Source organism: Stegodyphus dumicola, chromosome 1 (genome assembly GCF_044657685.1).
Source record: "Stegodyphus dumicola isolate Sdum_Otavi_A_Nest chromosome 1, ASM4465768v1".
NCBI classification, from domain to species: domain Eukaryota; kingdom Metazoa; phylum Arthropoda; class Arachnida; order Araneae; family Eresidae; genus Stegodyphus; species Stegodyphus dumicola.
In genome coordinates this window covers 74,399,535-74,420,537 of record NC_140768.1, presented here as the reverse complement: position 1 = coordinate 74,420,537, position 21,003 = coordinate 74,399,535, and the positions used below count along the sequence as shown (strand labels likewise).

The window sequence follows — 21,003 nt, the reverse complement described above, 5'->3', positions numbered from 1 at the left end:
AGTTCCGTTGGTCTATATTTATATGATGCACGTATCGAAATGTCAAAATCATTTATTTAGCCGAGAAATCTAAAGAACGGCTACAATCCCCCCTCCTCCTTTTCCAGTTACGCTCAGGGATAAATAGAAGGGCTAGGTCATTCCTTTGTTCGACTCCTCGCCGACGCGAGTCTCATAGAGGGGGGGAACCGGAAGTAATCTGACATATCTTTGTTGCACCTGCTCTGATTTTGCGCCTTTAAAACTGTAGTTTCATTCAGTTGCGAGACGATTTTCTGGAGATCGCATATCCCAAATTAATTTTAATCATACATATTTGTTTTCTAATAATGCAAATATTTAAAATAATTTGTGTATATATAGTTTTAGTCAGTTTTCCTTTTAAATTCTATATTTAAAGTATTCTTTATGTAATATGGCTTCTTGTGCTGTTGCAACGTGCCGTAACACTTATAGAAATACGAAAGGAAGAGATATTGTATTTCATGCTAATTGAAGCTGACAATAATAAATCAAATGTGAATCATTTTGAAATAAAACTCACAAGTGACAATGCCCTATGTGACAATATCCCTGAGTGCCCTAAGTGTAAAGATAAACAAGAATATATTGATAATTTGAAGAACAAAATAATATCCGTAGAAAATTGTAATAAAATATTGAAAAATAGAGAAAAGAAAGATTTTAGAATGTTTGCTCAGCGACAAAGAAGGTGGACGACATCTAGAAAGAAATTTGTATCAGAAATTCTGAAATTAAAATCCCAAACAGCGAAATTTAGGAAAAAACAGAACACATCGGAGAATTTGGAAAAACGTCTAAAGCATATTTTTACAAAGACGCAGATTAACGCATTGCTAGAAAAGAAGGAAAAAATCCGGTGGACTAGTGAAGATATTTCACGTTGCATTGTCATAAGAGCTCTGTCATCTAAAAGCTACAATTTTTGGAAAGAAAAAATGGGAATTCCTTTACCTAGCACTAGCACATTAAAGAGATGGTGCGCTAAATTTTCATGTAGTCCAGGAATTCAGAGTGATGTTCTTTCTGTAATGAAGGAAAGATGCCAATATTTGAATTCTGTAGAAAAAATATGCGTTCTCAGTTTCGACAAAATGCACATAGATTCTAAACTCTGCTATGAATCTAAACTGGACTAAAATCGGTCCTTTTCAAAAAGTGCAGTTTGTTTTAATCAGAGGTCTCATTTCGCTGTGGAAACAACCAATATTTTTTGATTTTAACATTCCAATGAAGAAAGAACTTCTTTTTTCACTCATAAGACATATTCAATCATCTAGAGTAGAAGTGAAAGCAATAGTGTCTGATTTAGGAGGATCTACTACTTTGTGGAAAGAGTTACAGATTTCGATTAATAGTTCTCATTTTCCAAATCCAGTATTCCAAACGAAAAAAATATGGGTTTTTGCAGATTTAGCGCACTGCCTCAAATTACTGAGTGTTGGTGTATTTAATTATGACAAAGCACACTAGGGATATCTGCCTAAGGGGAGGGATGCCTTCGTGGAGGACTTTCTAAGGGAAACTGGCTCGTATACACGTTACACATGGGGAAAACCACGAAAACGCCCATGCAGCCAGCCCGTTCACGGGATTCGAACCTCGGACCGAACTACCAGTGTTCAGCGACTTTACCGCTCGGCCTCTGGTGGGCTCAAATTACTGAGAAACCACTTTTTAGATAAAGGATTTGTTTTAGAAGATGGAACTGTTTTAAATGTTGATATTATTAAAGAGAATTAAATTGTGTCACAAACTAAAACCAAATTATTTAATGGTCAAGGGAAACGAGAGACAAAAAGTAAGTATATATAATATGTTTTGATTTGAAATATTTCTAGATTGCATTTTAGAAGTTAATAGCGTAAAGCATATTTTAAATGAGAACTAATTCTGTTAAGTTATTTTTATTGTATCCTCTGTTATTATTGATTCGATTTTGTGCTAGCTTAGCATTCTAGATAAAATATATATAAAGTATAATATTAAAGTAATTGGCATAAGAAGACCTGCCCCCTTAACCCCCACTTTTGAAAAATTAAATAATTATTTTAGGTACTGTGAGTAAAATTGTTTTGTCTAAATTAAGATAACAATCTTACATGTATTTATTTAAATGAAATATTGATGTAAGCCTAAGTTACAAAATTATTAAAAAAAAATATATGTTATTATAATGAATCGGGAAAAAAATATGCTAATGTAAAATTTACAATTAGGCTGAAACTCAAGCTTAGATTAGCAGAAATTTTGCCATATATAACCATACACGTTTAAAACTATGCCAATTTAAGGTTGTTTCTTTGATTAATTTTAAATAGCTGTTATTATAGTTATCTTAGCAGTAGTACAGTTCTCTTAGTTAACATGCAGATAAAGAAATGATTAGAAACAAACAGGCATTTAAAGAAAAAAAAATCCCTGCAAGTAAAAAAAGGAACTTTATGCTAAGAGTAGCGCATTTTATCTATTATTTTAAAATTGAGTAAGTACTATTAAATTTTGTAATGTTCAGTGTAAAATGCATACTGCAGTAACATTGTCTCTTCCAAATTATAGCTATCTTTCGCACATAGCTCATTTTAAACGCTGATTCTTCAAATTTAAAACGCTAATTTCTATGTTGTCAATTGCATCTCCGCGCTCAGTGGCATCATTACTACGTCATCACTCCTCACTGCCTGTTTCAGGGGGAAACGCTCTATGAGCTAGCCCTTCTCTTTAGTCCTGGTTATGCTCGACTATACGGAATATTCGGCAATTTCCGAATATGCGGGTTAGTTAAGCTTTTACTGTTTAAGGATGACTGCATGAAGCAATTTCCCTTCTCCTGATTTCAGAAATGTTCCTCTTTTTTACTTAAATTACTTTGCTTGAAATATATGTTAAGGGAAAACTGTAATGCAATGAAAATTTAGAAAATGTTCAGAATTTTGATTTAAATTATTTAAATATTAATATGAGTGGAAAAATAAATTGTATTTATTATTAGGTGCCAAGCGAATACAATTAATATGACTTATTATTATTTATTTTCTATATTTTGAACTGAAATTTCATCATTAAATCTTGTAATATAGTTTAGTTCTGCATAGTTTTTTTTTTCTCTCATTGTAAATTAATTCTGTAAATTGAACTGTCATTTAAAATTAAAAAAAAAAGTTGTTTTCCATGTTTGAGGTAATGCTTATTCTCTTAATAAATATTGCATTGCTCATATTTTAAATTGCAAGTCTAATTTTTCTTTTAAGGTTATGCAGTTGTGTATAATGTAATTAGACAGGTGCTTATTTTTTTTTTCTTTTCTTAAAATGTGCTTGAAAAGTGCTTATAGGTGCTTATTTTTTTAACTAAAATGTGGCTATGAACCCTGTACTATGAAGGCTTTGGCTATGAGGAATTCAATCATTAAATTATATTCACTTGATTATTACATAATTGAATATGTGTATTAAAATTAAATTAATTGAATCAGAAAATTGAAGTGTTGAAAACCTGTGGATGTCTGAATTCAAATGTGATAAAATAAGCTGTCATTCTTGTTAAAAATCTGAATTTGAATTTGATATATGTAACAAACAATTGTGCATGAAATAAACAACCTTTGGAAGATTGTCGTTACAATGTTTGAGATTTAAGAATCTAAACAATAGAATTTCTGGTTTACACAGCTAAAAACTATATTAATACTCCAGAATGTATTTTTTAAAAACTAATTTAATATCCAAAGCTATCATTTGAAATTGATAAAAAACAGTGAAGGCATTATTTTCTTAACCTTTTCACTTTCAGCATATCTATATGTGATATGTTTCAGTTTCCCTCCATGTACCCACCATATAAACATGATATAGGAATGTCACTGGAAGCCCATCATATGATATATGCTGAAATGTAATGTTTTATTTGAAATTTTAATTGCATGACATCAAAATGCTGTGAAATTTTAATTAAATGGGATATCTTGCATTTTAACCTAATTGTTATGAGCATTATTTACTATTATTCTATGAATATAAAATGCACAATGCCTACCATGCACAATTAGCATTTAGAAATGTTTCACACAATGCTAGTGGCTTAAAACATTGCAGGTAAATATGGCAGTAGTATACATTAGTCCCTGATATTTAAATCCTTAAGTTTTCCACTTCATTATTGCATGGAAATATTGTAAATATAATAATTATTACAGTAGAATCCTACAAACTCGACGTCCGATATCTCGACATTACATATACTTCAACAACTTTTAGGAAATTTTAAGATATCTCTAGGCCAAACAGAGCAAATATTACATATAGTACATATAATTATTATTTATGTGTATGTCTTTCTTGTTCTGTTCAAAGATTTGAGTGTTTTTTTCAGTAATTTTTGCCTTTTTTTGCAGTCTGCCATTAATTCTTCGAACTGCCTTAACAAATTTCAAGTATGTTGTAATACTTGCTGTTTGCTTCTTTTGAGTATATGAAGAAAGTCAGGTAGCAGCTGGCTGCTGGCTCACATTCTTTTCTATTGTTGCAGAACATTAGAAGACTTCTCTGAAGTTTAGTGACTGCATCTTATTGCAAACTAAACTCATACCAGTGTTCATTGCGGGCATCATTCCTCAGTTCATATCCAGGCATATAAGTGTTAATATATTTTTGGGAACTTTTGATATTCTGTGAAAAGTGAAAATGTCATTCGAAAAGAAAACAAACTAACGGGACAGTGAAAATGAAACTACATGCCTTAAAGATGCTGGACAAAGGGAGGAAGTGTAAACAAAATTACCATGGATGGGGAGTACTTTAATAGGGTGGAAAAGGAAGAGGTCTGAGATCAAGTCTTCGTGTGTGAAAAGAGCATGCACAGATAGTTTAAAGGAAGGAAAAAAGTACCAGAAGGTGGTGAATATAAAAAATTGAGCGAGGCACTTTATTTGTGGTTCAGGCAGCAAAGGGAATAGAGAACACACCTTTCAGAACCAATTTTACAAGAGAAAGCCCTAAAATTTTATGATGAATTTCAAGAAGAAGAGCCTGGATTTACTTCTAGTGCTGGCTGGCCTGACAGATGGAAAAAGCAAGTATGCATCAGGCAGTTAAACATTTAGGGGGGAAAGCTATCTGCTAACTTGGAAAATGCTAATGCCTGAATATTCAAGGATAATTTCCACAAACAAATTGAAAAGGAGGGTATATCTGGAGATCAAATTTATAACTGTGATGAGACTGGTTTGAATTTTCGAATGCTACCTTCAAAACCGCTGGCACACAGGAAAGGAAAAGTGGTACTTGGCTGAAAAAGAAACAAGGAGCTTCTTTTGCAGCCAGGTGCATGCAACAATGCAACAACATGAAGCCGTAAGCTCAAACCAGCGCTTATAGGCAAATCAAAAATTTCTCGAACGTTTAAAAACGTAAAAAAGTACATTAATGGAACAGAAAGCAACTATGGTCTTCCTGTTCATCGACGGAATCGGTCAAACGCATGGATGAATGGAGCAATATTTAATGATTGGTTTCATCAGCAGTTTGTTCCATCGGTGGAAACGTTAAAAAAAAAAAAAAAAAAAACTAAGGAAGGCGATTCTCATTCTAGACAATGCCTCATGCCATCCTGATGCAGAACAGTTACGAGACGAAGATATAAGAGCCATCTTTCTCCCTCCTATTATAACTTCAGTCTTTCTCCCTCCTAATATAACTTCAGTGTGTCGCCGATGAACCAGGGCGGTTTGAAGACACTGAAGAAAAAATACAGAGTTTAAACATCTTTCATCTCTTGTTCTAGCCATGAAGAAGAGTGTGATGCGACCGAGAAACTGAAGAAAATAGGTATGTTGGATGTTGACGGATGGATAGCTCATTCTTGGAGTAAAATTGAGCAGATAAGCCTCCTTCGTTCGTGGAGAAATTTGCTGGACAATTCAGGAAATGAATTTCACAAAAGTGGAGAAGAGACAGAAAATTGTGGCATAATTGACTTCAGAAAACTCCAGGTTGGGAAAAAGTTAGTGATGGTGATATTGAAGAATGGATGGGACGAGATGAAAATTGTGAAATTTTAGGACATTCAGAAGTATTTGCACTGGTGAAAGACAGTGTGGATAAAAATAAAGATGAATTAGAAAAAGAAAAGATTGAAGACAACAGAAAATCTAAAATGATGACCCCGTAGTGAAGGACTGAACACCGCTGAAGGAATGCTCTCTTACATGGAGGAGAAATGTACATCTGGTATGGAAATTTTGTTCCTCAGTCACCTACAGAATGAAGCTGCATGATGACAGAATGAGTGTGAGAGACAATCTACCTTCACACGATATTGTTCTATCAAGAGCTAATAATTTTTCTTAATTTTTGTATTTAAGTTTTTTTATTTTTATGACTCCTATTGTGCTAGAACTTGACATACATAAAATCAACATTAATTTCATTGTTTGCTGTACTTTTCCGAGTCCAATTGTGTGCTACAAATGTCTAGAGTAATTTACAGTTAAATATTTATCCGAAAACCCCACCCTTTATTTCGTAAAACTCCACTTTTTGGAAACTCAATAGTCTCTCAGTTTGCATTATGCCGAGTTTGCTGGACTCTACTGTACTAATAATGTTGTACTTCATTTCAATTGTAAATATTAAAATTTTCTGTTTATATTGTAAAAAAATATCGGAAGTGAAGAAGTTAATGCAAGTATAACTCACTTCTAGTATTCAAATTCTAAATCTTTTTTTTTTTTTTTTTTATTTTTATTTTTATTTTTTTAAATATGAGTAATAGTAACTGATGGTAAATAGTGCAAAGATAAGTAATTGTGATACAAAATTGTTATATTTTTAAGTGCAATGCCATTAATGTATCTTTCAGCCGAGGTTTAAAAACTGGATATATGCATATATGTACAGCATGAAATCATTAGTTAGTTCAGAATCATCAATTGGTTAGCCAGTCATTTAAAAGTGGTTGTAATCCAATTCTTATTTCTAAATTCTCTTTAAATGATCAGATGTATGTTTTTATCAATATTTTACAAATTTTGGTAGATCAATATAATTTCAAAACATTAAAAAATTTTTACAGTAATAAAGTATAAAATAAGATAAAAAAATGTTTCTCTTTTATTAAATTAATATTTTAATTATGGAAATAAAATGTTACTTCATTTTAAAGAATGTTAACTAGCAGTTTCTATTACTTCTAAAGAAAACTGGCTTGCATTTACACATGGGGGGAACTATCCATGCAACCAGCCCATTCACCTGGGGTTGAATCTGGATCAAACTACCAGTATTTAGTAGTCTTGACAATTTGACCACTGGTGGAGAGCCAGAATTATGCAGGTGTCTGTATGACATTTAATATATGAGTCACCATTTCCAGTATTTGCTGTGAATACAAGTATAACAGTCCATAACCCTAAAATTCTTTCTATAGTATGTAAATTTAAGTTATTAAGTTTACATAGTGGTAAAATACAAAAAAATTGTTTTCCGTATTTAATTACTTTGTATTAAATTTCATAACTTTCTTAGGAGAAAACTGTTTATTTTATTAAAGTTGTTAATCTTCTTTTCACTGACATATTTGAGTAATTGATCAATACTTAATAAAATAGTTCTCATGTAGATAAATATATATGAAAATAAAGGGGAAAATGTCTAATGTTTTAAGAAAAATTTAAACATTTATTGGGAGAATTTTATGAATGTGATTTTGTGTTGTTAATTTTAATATAAGTTGAACTGAATTTCTGTACTAAAATCAAATCATTATTCATTAATGGAGAAGGTTTATTAAAATCATAGAAAATACTGTCTGTTTGTTAGACAGGTATAATTTTAATTATTTTTTTAAAATTCTCTATTTTTAAAGTTGCTTCATAATAAATAAATAAACTTTACTTTTAATGATAATTAAAGACATTTTGGATTTTAAAAGAAGTATGCTCTTTTATATTTTGATGTTTTGCAATTTTAAATCTAAATGCTTATATTTATACCAAAATATATCAACAATATATGTATATTCTATTTTAGCATGTGATGATCAGTGCGTTGGACCTCTTCTAAATGATGTTGATTTCCTAGTTGAATCAGTTCAGAAGAATAATATTTCTAGTTTTGCACCTCCTCCTTGGATTCCTTTACTGAGATTGGATAATCAAACCATTCTTTTACAAGTACTTGTTTAATTTAAAATCTTTAGTGTTTTTTGCTATGAGTGTGAAATGATACTTTCAAAAATGATGCAATCTGCTGCCATTGCAAGGAACTCAGACGTTAGAAAGGATCTGTTAAAACTGTTAAAAGAATTTATTTTTGAAATAATTTTAAATATTGAGTAATTATACATTTATTAAAAAAAACTGCCACACTCCAAACTTGGGTCATAAGAAAATAAAATTTCTGTATAAAGTAATTTCATCCTGTGTTGAATCAAATTCTCTTTAAAGGTGATGATTTTACTGTTTCTTATTCTATATCACAGAATTCAAAAATTCTGTCCCCTTTTCTCATTTTCCCACCCCTTCATAAGTAGAAATTTAGGTAAATGATTGTAGTCTGTGACTGATGAATGCAGATAAAGTGGTAAAAATACTGCCTGAGATTTCAGCTGCATAAATTGTGGCTTTGTTTTACTTTGCCAAAGAGGGTGGGGGGGGGTTCAGGCATCAGTGGTAAAAGAAACTCTAGAAATAATTCAAAAAATGTCGATAAAAATACAATTGAGTAAAAACATATTAATGCAAATACCTCAGCACTATTTGTTACATCTTTAAGGTAAAAGTTACTAATTGGGTGATAGTAGGTAGTTTTTGTGACTTTATTTTATAAAAATTACCAAACTATCGAAATTTATCCTAAGTCTGTAAACAATATCAACATATGAAAAGGCAACAAACTTCAGCAATTTAAAAAGCAAATTTGAATTGTTAAATAAGAATTACATGATAATGAAAAAATAAAAACACTTACATTTATCTCCAAATCTTTCTGTAATTTTTTGTGCTATTCTTTTTTCCAAGTACATTGTGATCTGTTTTTACTTAAAAAAAATCAAATTTAGAGAGACTTGGCATTGCATAAACTGGAGCAACACCAGCTATCTATGAAACGAATCTCCTTGTTGTTCTCTTCCTGCAGAAATTTTACCATGGTTTTTTACACTGCAGGCATATTCCACAAGCACATATTTTAAAATTAAATCTAAGGCAAAAAATATGATTTGTCTTTAACCATTAGAAAAACCATTAGAACTTGGAATACAGCAAAAAGAATGCATACAAAAATGGCAATATTGCATGACTGAAGGATTGTTATGAGCATGGTTGCTTGAAAAAGGGTTAAGCACATGGTTACCAGAGTTTGGCACATTCTGAAAATTTGGTCACAACTTCTAAGGTTGTTGCAATAACACATAAGTACCATTAAATGCCCAATCAGCACACACACACAAAGTATTGGTTTGCAGAAATATAAAATTATAACATATCTTAAAATTTCAGTTCAACAAGTAGTTTTTAATTATTTCAACATTCCCACATGTGAGTTTAAATATGGTTTCAGTTAGATGCTTTTACAAATTTGTATTGAATTGTTAAATTTGTTAAGAGAAGTTGGTGAAGCGATTTCTATTTTCTCATAAATAAAAGCAGTAAAAGTGAAGTGAAAGTAATCTTTGCAGTTGGCTTATTCAATAGTTATCTCTGATAAAGTGATTTTCTAAATTTTTGCAATAATTTTTTTAATACATTTTCAAAGGGAAATTGGGATCTTTTGCTTTTTCCTAGAATTAATGTTTATTGATTCAGTTATAATCTAATCGAAATTTTAAAAATCCATTTAATTTGTTTCTGTCAAAATAACATGCATATTTAAAAAAATATTTGAATCACAAATAAAAATTAGCGATGTAATATTTCGTTAATTTTGCATGAAAATCTGAAGTATTTTCATGCATTTCTGTAAATCTTTTCACTTACTTCCATTCAAGATGAAAGACTTCAAAAGTGGATGTTACAATTACTATTTGATCATAAAGTTTTTCTTATGTGCTGTGCTAAATGTATGTTTGTTGAAATTCCTTTTATATATTATGTATGATCTTCAGAGGTTATGTTAAAATGTATATGTATGTTCATGCATGGAGGGATATTTTTGTAAGTGTATGGAAAAAATTTTAGTTTTAGTTTAATTGTTAGTTTAATATTCCAAAGAGCCATATTATTTTTTTCAAGTAAATATTCTGATTTCAACTTTTGGTATACCAACTGCAAATCAGTAAATTTAACCTAAAATCACTTTATAATGCATAATTTGGTTTATTAAATTGGTCATTATATGATCTGGATTGAAATTATGTTAATATTAAATGCATACTTCTTTTGAAAGGGGGAGCTAATTTTATTTCATCTTTTTAATTGCTGAAAATTTTGTGTTAATGAAAATGAAAGTAGGAAAAAAGAACTTTTCCCTACGTATAAAAGTGCTTTATTTAAAAGCAGAAATAAAGTGTCTAAAATGAAGTTAATAATTATTGTGCATCTGTAATCATGTGAATAAACTTAGTAAAATAAAATAAATAACAAATATTTATGCATTAAATGTTAGTTAAGTCTTCAAAATGCTCTACAGGCTTTTATAATGGGCTAATACATTTCGAGTTGAATAAAAACATAAACATATCAGAAAAATTATGATTATAGGAAATGACTTTAAAAGTATAGAATTTATACTATTTCAGTTTCATTAAAGGAATCGCAAAGTTTTGTTTTAAGAAATTGTCATTGTAATTTTCTTTATGTTTCCCTTTCCTTCAACATTTAATGATGAACAGTTATTCAAGAAATAAATTTTTTAGAGCTGATTGAAATTCAGAGATTTATTTTAAAATTAAATTGGGAAATTTGGAAATTTACCAGGAGACTTTGAAAAGTACAAATTTTTGCAGCAGAGTTGGCAGCTCTTTAATTAAAACTGAACAAGATATAACAAACTTTATTGAACAGTATTTGAAAAGATTTTATATAAATTTTTTTATGTGCAATTAATTTAATTTATTTTTTACTTTTAGAAAGCTATCCTGAAGTATATGGATGTGATTGCTGAAGCTTCAAACATTTCTCAAGATTTTATCAAGTCTGATTTTGAAACACTTGTTGATTTAATGTATTTGCGGGTGAGAACTTAATTTTTCTATATGTAAAATTCTTTAAAAATTTATTAAAATTTTTAATATAAAATCGAAATATAGCTAAATATGAGTTACATTTTTTTTCAGGGTCGAGATTTAAATATTAAAGCACCTAAAATTGCATTTGAAGGTTCAGAAGAAAAAGAGTATGCAGAAATTTTAATTAAAGATTTTGAAAAAATATGGAAGCAAATTTATGGTATGCATATTTACATTTCATATTATTATAGTTGTTATCTTCTATTAAAAATTAGAAACTAAATAAAATCAAAAGCATTGTTCCCATAATAAATTAAATATGTACTATTTTTCCAGACTCTGTTAATCATCTGCAAGAGCAGGGATCCAATTTGAATTTTTCATCTGCAGCTGTTGCTGAGAAAATAGCTTTTGCTGAAAAATCTTTATTTGAAATGAAAAAAAGGGACATTGATGAAATTAGGCAAGAAGCTGAAAGAGAAATGAGGTATGATGCATGGAAGAGAAGCATGCAAATTTAAAATCTTAAATTAGGTTAAATTCAAATTGTTACAGCACATTATACACTATTCTGAGATCTAATAAATGTATCCAATCTTCTCAGTCAATATATATGTATAATTAAAATAAATAAATAAATAAAAATTAAAATTAAAATTAAAATTTAAATTTAAAAAATAAAAAAAAATAAATAATGTAATTGTGTTTAAGTATTTTCATGCATTAAGCTGCTGAAAAATGATTATTAAAAACATAAAGTAAGAAATTTAGAACCAATTTTACACAAACACCAAAAATTGAAATTCATAGGCAATAAATTTAAAAAATCCTATAAATATAAAAGAAGAATTTAACAAATATAAAAACTAAAATACTTCAAACAAGTATAACCCAAATTAAATATGTAAATTAAAAAAAATTAATGATAAAAAAATATGAAAGAAGAGGAATTCAATTAACTTCAATGCCATGCCATCAGGAGGAGGAAACATTGAAATCAATTAAAATCTCTATTCCATAAAAATTCCTTGCTGATGAACCATTCCAGTATATTTTATGTAATTATAATAGTTCACCTGAAAATTCTACACTTTCCCCAAAGCAAGGCAAAAACAAAGTAAAATCATAAATGAAAATTTTACCTTGAAGCAAAGAGAAGTCTACCCAAAGAATTGAAAACTAATCCATAAAATCAAGTAAATGTAAGTGAAAATATAAAATACTTCAATTTTTGGTCTTTGTGTAAAATGGGTTCTAAGTTTCTTACTTTGTAGATAAGTATGTGATAAGATGACTTGGAGAAAGCTGCAACAGATTGGCAATAATTCTTTGCATTGTACAAAACATAAGCATATCAGAAAAACATAAAAGAGAGAGGAGTAATAGTTCTTTGCTTGGAGAGGCTTTACTGCATAGTTAGAAAGATTACACTCAAAGACAGACACAGCCATAAATTCTACACATAATTTTATTCCTTGATAATTAATTCCTAAAGCACTTATTCTTGTTCATTGCACATTACCACTGGGTGGGTGCACTATGTACTTTTCAATTTTATATAGAGTACATTTTCTTAAACAATGGATAAAAATGGAAAATAAACTCTTTGTAGCTGTTGGCAAGGCAATGCAGTGGAAAGAAAAGCTGAAACAGAAAAGAAGGGCAGAATTACCTTTTAAATTGGATTATATTTTAGATCACATGACAGATTAATGTCCAGGTGTTGGGTTAAGATTTCATCAATAAGTGTACACTTTATATGAATAAACTAAGAACTCAACCACTTTGCTTGTTTTATTCAATGCCAAAAAATTAAAGCCTACATGTACAATGATTCAAGGATTTAGTAATCTTTCAACCACTATCAGCAAATAATTTGAGCAAGTTTTCTGTTTTTTTTTTTTTTTTTTTTTTTTTTTTGTATGTGATAAAATATAGGTAAGCATATAGGAGCAATAGAGATTAAATGACAGCTCTTTTTCAGAATTGCAGGGAGTTTAGTTAGAAAAAGTATTGCTCTGTTATTTTTAGAATGAAGAGGAAAGTTAAAGGGCTATTATTTATTATTTGAAAGATGGATATTTTATATTTTATCTATCCCTGCCCATCAAGAAGAAAATGCTGGGTGAGAGAAAAGCTTTTTTAGAGAGTAAGTGATAAAAGCATTAGCAAATGAAGAGAAATACTTTGAAAAATACAAATCCTGAAATTTTGACCAAAATAATTATTTATATAATTGCAAAATATAAACTTTGATAATATATTAGAGTCCTATTAAAATTTTCAGTCCAAATGTCTTTGTGTATTATAGTCCACATAATTAGGTTTTTTTTCAGTGAAAGCTTTGCAAAGCATAACACACAATATCACATTTGTAAAATTTTTGCACACACATTGCTTACTTTGAATAATCAGAAAAAATTTCAAAATTTTTCAAAACATTTTCATTATTATAACTTATATTTTAACATCATAAATTTATAATTATTACATATTTTTTATTTTAACTTAAATTATTTCATAAATTTAAGTTAAAATTATGTTTTTAACTGTTATTGTTACATTTCTAATATTCTTATTTTACACAAAACTAGAAGACCCCACAGCGTTCTCTAATACAAACATTTCCATCTGTTGGGCAGATCTACTTAAACTGGCTGATGTATTTCATTAGTGGTTAAGGGATGCTCTGGCAGTTGCTTATAAAGGTCTCCGTTCCTTGTTTAAAGGCAACTGGCCTTCCTGAACTGCAATATACATTCCATTTATATTTAAAAAACTTAACTATGCTCCATTATATATATTATGAAAAAATTATAAGGTGGGAGCTTTCAAAGCTTATATTTTCTTATATGAGGAGAGTAAAAGGAACAACTGAGGTAATAACAGGCCTCTGTTTTGAAACCAGTACTCCCTCAACATATTCCATACTTTACGTTCAGTTATTCATTATATAAGTCATCCACCATAACTTGAAATTATTTTTTTTCCTTACCCATTTCACAATTTAATTACATTTCATGTATTCAGTTTCATTACAATTATTCAATTGTTAAATTATTAACATTTTTAATATTCACTATGATAATGCTGAAAAATACATTTGTTATAGTTTCTATATTATACTCAAAACATAATTCTTAAAATTTAAATATTTAAAAAATAATTTAATTTAAAAATAATTCCAAAAAGGAAAAAATTACCACTTTATGCCCAAAGGGGCATTTTTTTTTTTTTTACTTTTTTGTGTGTTACCGTTATTTATTAAATATCATGCTCTTCACACTTAAACCATAAAATTCAATTCGACAACGTTATCACAAAATAATTTTAAAATGAACATATCTTCAGAATTTTTTATAAGCTGTCTTGCATACTATAGATAAAAATGTTTTTTTCCCCCTTGTACTGTGTTGGCATTGCTTGCTTTGAAATCATTCAGTTTGTTAATAAAAAATTTGTTGTGTTGCAAAGTGTTACAAAATATGAAATCGATAATAAAACAAATTTCAAATTCCAAATTCGGTCTTTCAGATGTGTTTTATTTGGGTCTAGACATATGTTATTCAAAATTTGATGGTTCTAGGTATCGTTGTTTTATCACAATGCACGAAACATGCATACATTTATGCAGATTCTTCATTATTTAATTTCTTTAAATATAACACAGGGCTCTAATATTTGGTGGCAACAATTTGAAAAGTGAACCAAAATCTATAGTGAACCAATGCAAAATGCCAAAAGGAAATTAACAGCCCTTCTGGGCTAATGCCCTTTTGGGCTAAAAATATAATTATTAACCACTTTAAAATTTACTAACCTTCATTAAATAAAATAATTTTAAAATAGTTAAATTCTTTACTGAATTTATTATACCAAATTATTAAAATTCAAATTTCCAGTACCCTAAAATGTTAGTCAACTTCATAAAACAGTGCAATATTTTTAAAATTCAGCATAATAAGAAAAAGAACATATCTATCATTCATATTTTTTATTTGTTGATTAACAAGACATTTTAATTCCTTTAATTTATAAATAAATGATAAAATCAGAATTCTAGAGTTTTGAAGCACTGCATTGTGGGGGGAGGCGGCAGAAAGGGGGGAAAAACCTACTTTTGACATATTTATTTTACTGAGCACATATACAAGAATTTTGTTCACTTTCCGTTCACACATACGGAGTAAATGGCACTCCTGATTGATGATCTCAGCTCATGCTCGATAGTAAAACTGATGCATTTGAAAATAGCTCACCCATGGGAATTGTAAACATTTCTTGTAAACATAAATTAATGACTGTAATGCACTTTGAAAGATCATTCAAAAGATTCCATGTTTAGGTGGTTAACTGCATCTTAAAAGTAATTTCTAAATCACAGATGAGTACATTTTTTGTTTTCTTAGATATTGCACAGAACACAAACAAAGTTTTGATTATGAATGCGGCACAAACTTTCATTAAAATTTTTGGTGAGACTGAACTTTTCCCATTATTCACTGTGCACATAGAATGATAAAGCCTTGTAGATTTCTTGATAATTAGAACTGGCTGAATAAATTTTTCCATTGGAGTGCTGAAACACAGGTACACATCTTGATCGATTAATAAATGTAATAAAAACAAAACTTAGATGTACTGATTTGGGAACACTGAGATGTAGAAACATAGCAGTGTTGTTTGGTGTAATCCATACTGTAGAATAAACTTGGTTGTCGAGTAAGATTAAATTCCATTTTTATTTAAATTGGCATTTGTGGCTGCAGTCATCTTGGCACTCTAATTGTGCCTGTTTCCAAAACATTTACATTTTTATACTGTTTTGATAGAAAAAGCTTGAAATGTCTTAAGTTTTTTTTATGAAATTAACATTGATCTCAAGATGAATTGTACCTTATTTTAAAATGAGATATTCTTTGAATTTGTTAACAGCCGTTTTTATTTTCTCTCTCTATTTTTTTTGAAAAGTTAACTTGATTGTTTTAAACCACATGTGTCTTTATGGAATTGACAAACTAGCTTCCCCATTCCTCTTTTTTTTTCCTCAGTCTCCAATCCTCAGGTATTTCCATGTGAATAACCTACTTAGTGCTTCTTTGGATAAATGCAACATTTACATCAGGATGATTGTAAAAGCTAAATTTTGTAAAACATTAACTTGCTGTAATATAAACTGTTGTTATAATTATGAATATGTCCCATTTACATACAATATGTTATTAAAAACATGTATTTACCTCAATAACATAATGTAATTCGGCATTATTATTATTATTTTGTACTAAATAATATTTGAAAGGGATATCCTAGAGGGAAGAGAGAGAGTTTTTCAATTAAAAACTAGATAAAATGCTATTATTTGATGGCTGAAGTTGAAAGTTTCAGTTAGTGTTTAAATATCATGGTCACTTTGTGATGGCATACGGCTGAAAATTTCATTTGTTGTTATGAACCATAATCACATATTTATCAAAATTATGGATTGAAATAAAATGAAAAGTAACTTTCACTTTTTGCATGAAACATATGCTTAAAACTATTTAATGTGCATTCTGATAAAAAGGGACTATGTTCATTAAAATGTTATTCTAAATTACTTAAATGTGTTACATTTAAATCATGCATTTTGTTTCAGAAAATCGGCACAAACTGCAGATGCTGTGAAAAATGCAATTATGAATTTCACTTTGTTTACACTTGAAGAAGATACATTAAAATTTTTTATTGATCTTTTAAGTGAAGTCATTCATTTGATTGAAAGAAGAGTTCGTTTGAAATCTGTTCAATCTTCTGTAATTGTATGTGACAGCCGTGAGTTGGAATCTAAAATATATGTGAGTAATGCAGTCTTTTTATTTAAATGCTATATATAGCTTAAAATTTTAATTAAAAAAATAAAATAAGAAATTATATAGAAAGATAAAAGTCTGTCTTAGTGATTACTTTTATTTTGAGTTGTATTTCAAAATAATAGTACTGTATTTATAAATTTATTTTCAGGATAATATAAATCTTGCTGAAAATAATCGAAATTTAGCAGAAGCTAGTTTACAGTCATCTGTTGTATTGCTTGAAGAAGCTAAAGATTTTCTTGCAAATGTTTCAACAATTCTAGAGGTATAGTATATGCCAGCACTTGTGATTTTAAATTTATTTATATATGTTTATTATATAATATTTGAAAAAAGAGATAAAATATGTACAATTATTATGTTATTTGATTAGATAAATATTTTAAAGAATCATTTGAAAGAATTTATGTCATGTTTTTATTAATATACTCTGTTTTAAATAAAATTAAAGCATTACTGATATGATTTCGCAAGTGTGCTAAGAATTTGAAAGAAGCTAATGGCTATTAAAATATGTTTCAGTTTTAAGACAAAAGAGAGGAATACAGTTATTAAGATTAAGAGGGGAAAAATAAAGAAATAACTTACACCTGGTAAAAAATGTTTCATCTGAAGGCAGCTATTTTACATAATCTTTTCATAATTTTGTCAATTGTTCTTTTTAGTGTTTTAAAATTGTTTCTAGTTAAACTTATTGTAGTTAATATCTTGAATTTTAAGGTATTTAACTGCATTTATATGCATTAATATGATCTTAAAAATGTAATTTTAAAAGGAATGTATTCTTCCTATGGAAATTACCTAGTTGTATTTTCTGCTCTGTCAGATATTGTAACTTACCCCTACTTCTCATTGCATAGACTGATCTGTTTGTATATAAAAAATTATCTCCTTAAATTAATACTTAAAAGCATTCTTGCTTTCAGCCTGGTTAAAATAGTGATCTTGCAAGGTTGATGAGAATTAGCCATGTGTTTGTGCATCACATTGCGGCTTCTGGAATCTAAAAGAAAGATATATGATATATAAAAAATAAACAGGAAAATATCCTTTTAGAGTTCATTGTAGACCACCGCCTAGAAGATAATAAGAACAATTACCTCCTTTTCTGCCCTCCCCCAAAAAACCTCTATCGTCTGGGAAAAATTTAATGAATGCATGTAAAAATAATTTTCCTTTCTACTAGATATACTTTAAATCATTGACCTTACATCTTCTGTTTTATATTAAATTATATTACTTGCTTATTTTCCCTAACATTTTAATCAATGTTATCTGATGTACAACTTTTAGGTATACCTAAGCAATGTTTAATTCCAAAAATATTCTGTGTCAAAAAAAAAAAAAAAAAAAAAAAAAAAAAAAGTTAATCTAAAAATTTCCTTCTACCTCTATACGTCTTTTAATGCAATTTTTATGGAGTGTTTAATTAATAAGTACTGAAAGGAAATTATTTTTTAAATAGTTTTATTAAACTTCATGTGTTCATTCTTTTCTGTATTTCAGAGATCTTTACCTCTACAAATGCTACTGGAAAATGCTACTGAACAAGTGGAACATCATAGGGGTATTTTAGCCAGACTAAATCCCAGATATATTCAGAAATTTGTCATACCTGCTGCAGAGCATGCAGACTTCATATCTCAGCAAGCCCTCTACTTATCAAAGCATGTTTATTTTTAATATCTTTCATTATTTCTTATATTTTGGAAGTATAATGAATCTAATAATCATACCTTTATATGTTCCTGTATCCCCCTCCCCTGTTATACAAATATTCTTAATAATAAAGAATATTGCTCTTGTTTCCTTATCATAAAATATTTAAACTTTTTCAAATGAACTGATATTTTCCTTTAATATATCTGACTGGTTGGGACCATTCCTATCTTTAAAATCACTTTTAACATACAACAGTATATAGAAAACACTGAAGTACCATTGAATTAGAGACAGCTAGTCAATAACAAATTGGGCCTCCTCTGGCCTTTATAATGGCTTCCAAACAACAAAGCATAGATTCAATAAGTTTCTGGAAGCATTGTACGGAAACGGCTTGCCAAACATTGGATAGAGCTGTCTATAATTTAGGAAGAGTCGCTAATGTTGTGTGATGAGGTTTCAAACCTTTCTCCAAAACGTTCGAAAGATGCTCAGTAGAATTTAAGTCAAGGCTTTTAAGTAGCCAATTTATGACAGAGAATTTAGAAGAATGCTCATCAAACCAGGCAGTCGGCCAACTGCCTGTGAGAGGTGCAGTTATCTTGCTGGGATACTCCATTTCTGTGTGAATGACAGGACAACATAAATGGATGGAGATGATTGCCCAGCAATTCTACGTACCTAATCATATTGAGGAAGGTTGGTACAAGTACCAAAGATCCCAAACACTGCCAAGAGAAAACATCCCAGACCACAATTAAGCCGTCGTGCCCTTGTACAGTTCCAATCTGCCATATAGGGTTCATGGCTTCATCAGTCTGACACCAAATTATCAGCCTCCCATCAGTATTAATTAGTCATAATTTAGACCCATCACTCCTTGCTACTCATTTCAAGTCCACTAGAGTTATATTCTCTTGCCCAGGCAAGAAGTGCAGCTCGATGGCATGCATTCAGCAAAGGTACTCTCGTGGGTCTACGGCTTCCAAAGCACATGTGGTGAATCGAGCATTGCATGATCTTTTTACTGACTGTACTACTGTCACCCTGATTCAGCTGGGTGGTAATTTGAGCTAATGTTTGCTTTGTTGATTATGTACAATATGGCTGAGCTGTCTCACACCATGCTTAATTGTCCATTGCAATTTGCCTGATGGCTAGTTCTTTTTTCCACCATCCATGTATTCTCGGTATACTCTTGACACTGTTGACTTTGAAAATTCTAGCTGCTGAGGATTTTGGAAATTGAATGACCCACGCATCGAGTGTCTACTATCTGTCCGAGATTGAAGCTGTCTAAATCAGAAGTTTTACCCATACTGGCAATTGAAACGACTGATTAACAACCATAGTACTAGCTGAATGTCCATTGACCACAACTTCCTCACTTGAGCATGGATGCCACACAGCACTATAAAATTTCAATAGCCATGTCTATCCCTTATTCAATGGCACTTCAGTGTAGTTTTCTTTATCATGTTTTTGAAGTATATTATGGTATATTTTTTAAAGTATATTATGCCATATTTTGAATTATATCTATGTAATATAAATCTATTCCATTTCTTTTTAAAAATCTCCTCTGAAAGCAGCATATCTTATGAAACAAATAACTGGTTTAAAAACTATACTGAATTCGGATTAAACGTATTATGCCCATAATTCATTATAATGATTGGTTTCGTTTTCTGCTTTTCTGCTTTGTAAAATTGTAGCGCTACAATAAAAGAACTCATAAGTTTTAAACTTTATTGTACTTAATTTATTTTCTACTTTATTACACAAAAAGGTGACCTAATTTAAGCAATAAAGAGGAAATTTCTGAGAGGAAAATGGATAAAGAGTTGTTATTTTCAAAAACAAGTCTAATGTTTATGTTTTGAACAGATGACACTTTCCTTATCTGTATTCATAACCTTCGAACTTTGCAGCATAATTTTATCATTCATAAAATGAATAATAATGAATTAAACTTTATATGAATTTTTTATATGATGTAAAAGTAGATCAGAGTGTATTTTTCCATTTTTTTTAATATTGCTTTTGCATATGGCTAAGCGTTATAAGTATTAAACTTACCAAAAATTTACTTTTCTAGTTTATTTAGTTCTACATATAAAGCTTCACAGTTCCCTTTAATTGCTGCTAAGGTATATGAAGATATCATAGATAACATTGAAATGGCTGAACAAATTGCTGGAAATGCTTATAGTGCTGCTGACAGAGCTTATTATGAGGTAAAAATTTTACTTTTAAACTAAGATTCTTGTTTAGTTAATTATGCTACTTTTTAAAAATCATT

The 21,003-nt window shown here is 29.5% G+C and overlaps 1 protein-coding gene across 4 annotated transcripts in view; it reads left to right on the top strand.

The window, feature by feature from the left end:
* Positions 1-21,003, top strand: part of LOC118184437 (laminin subunit alpha lam-3-like) — a 358,990-nt gene that overhangs the window by 291,689 nt on the left and 46,298 nt on the right. For all 4 annotated transcript variants that reach the window (XM_085816270.1, XM_085816260.1, XM_085816249.1 and 1 more), the window contains 8 exons: positions 8,049-8,191; positions 11,086-11,190; positions 11,293-11,404; positions 11,521-11,671; positions 16,823-17,021; positions 17,188-17,304; positions 18,546-18,706; positions 20,800-20,938. In XM_085816270.1, coding sequence (XP_085672396.1) covers positions 8,049-8,191; positions 11,086-11,190; positions 11,293-11,404; positions 11,521-11,671; positions 16,823-17,021; positions 17,188-17,304; positions 18,546-18,706; positions 20,800-20,938 — 1,127 coding nt within the window. The remainder of the gene's footprint in view (positions 1-8,048; positions 8,192-11,085; positions 11,191-11,292; positions 11,405-11,520; positions 11,672-16,822; positions 17,022-17,187; positions 17,305-18,545; positions 18,707-20,799; positions 20,939-21,003) is intronic.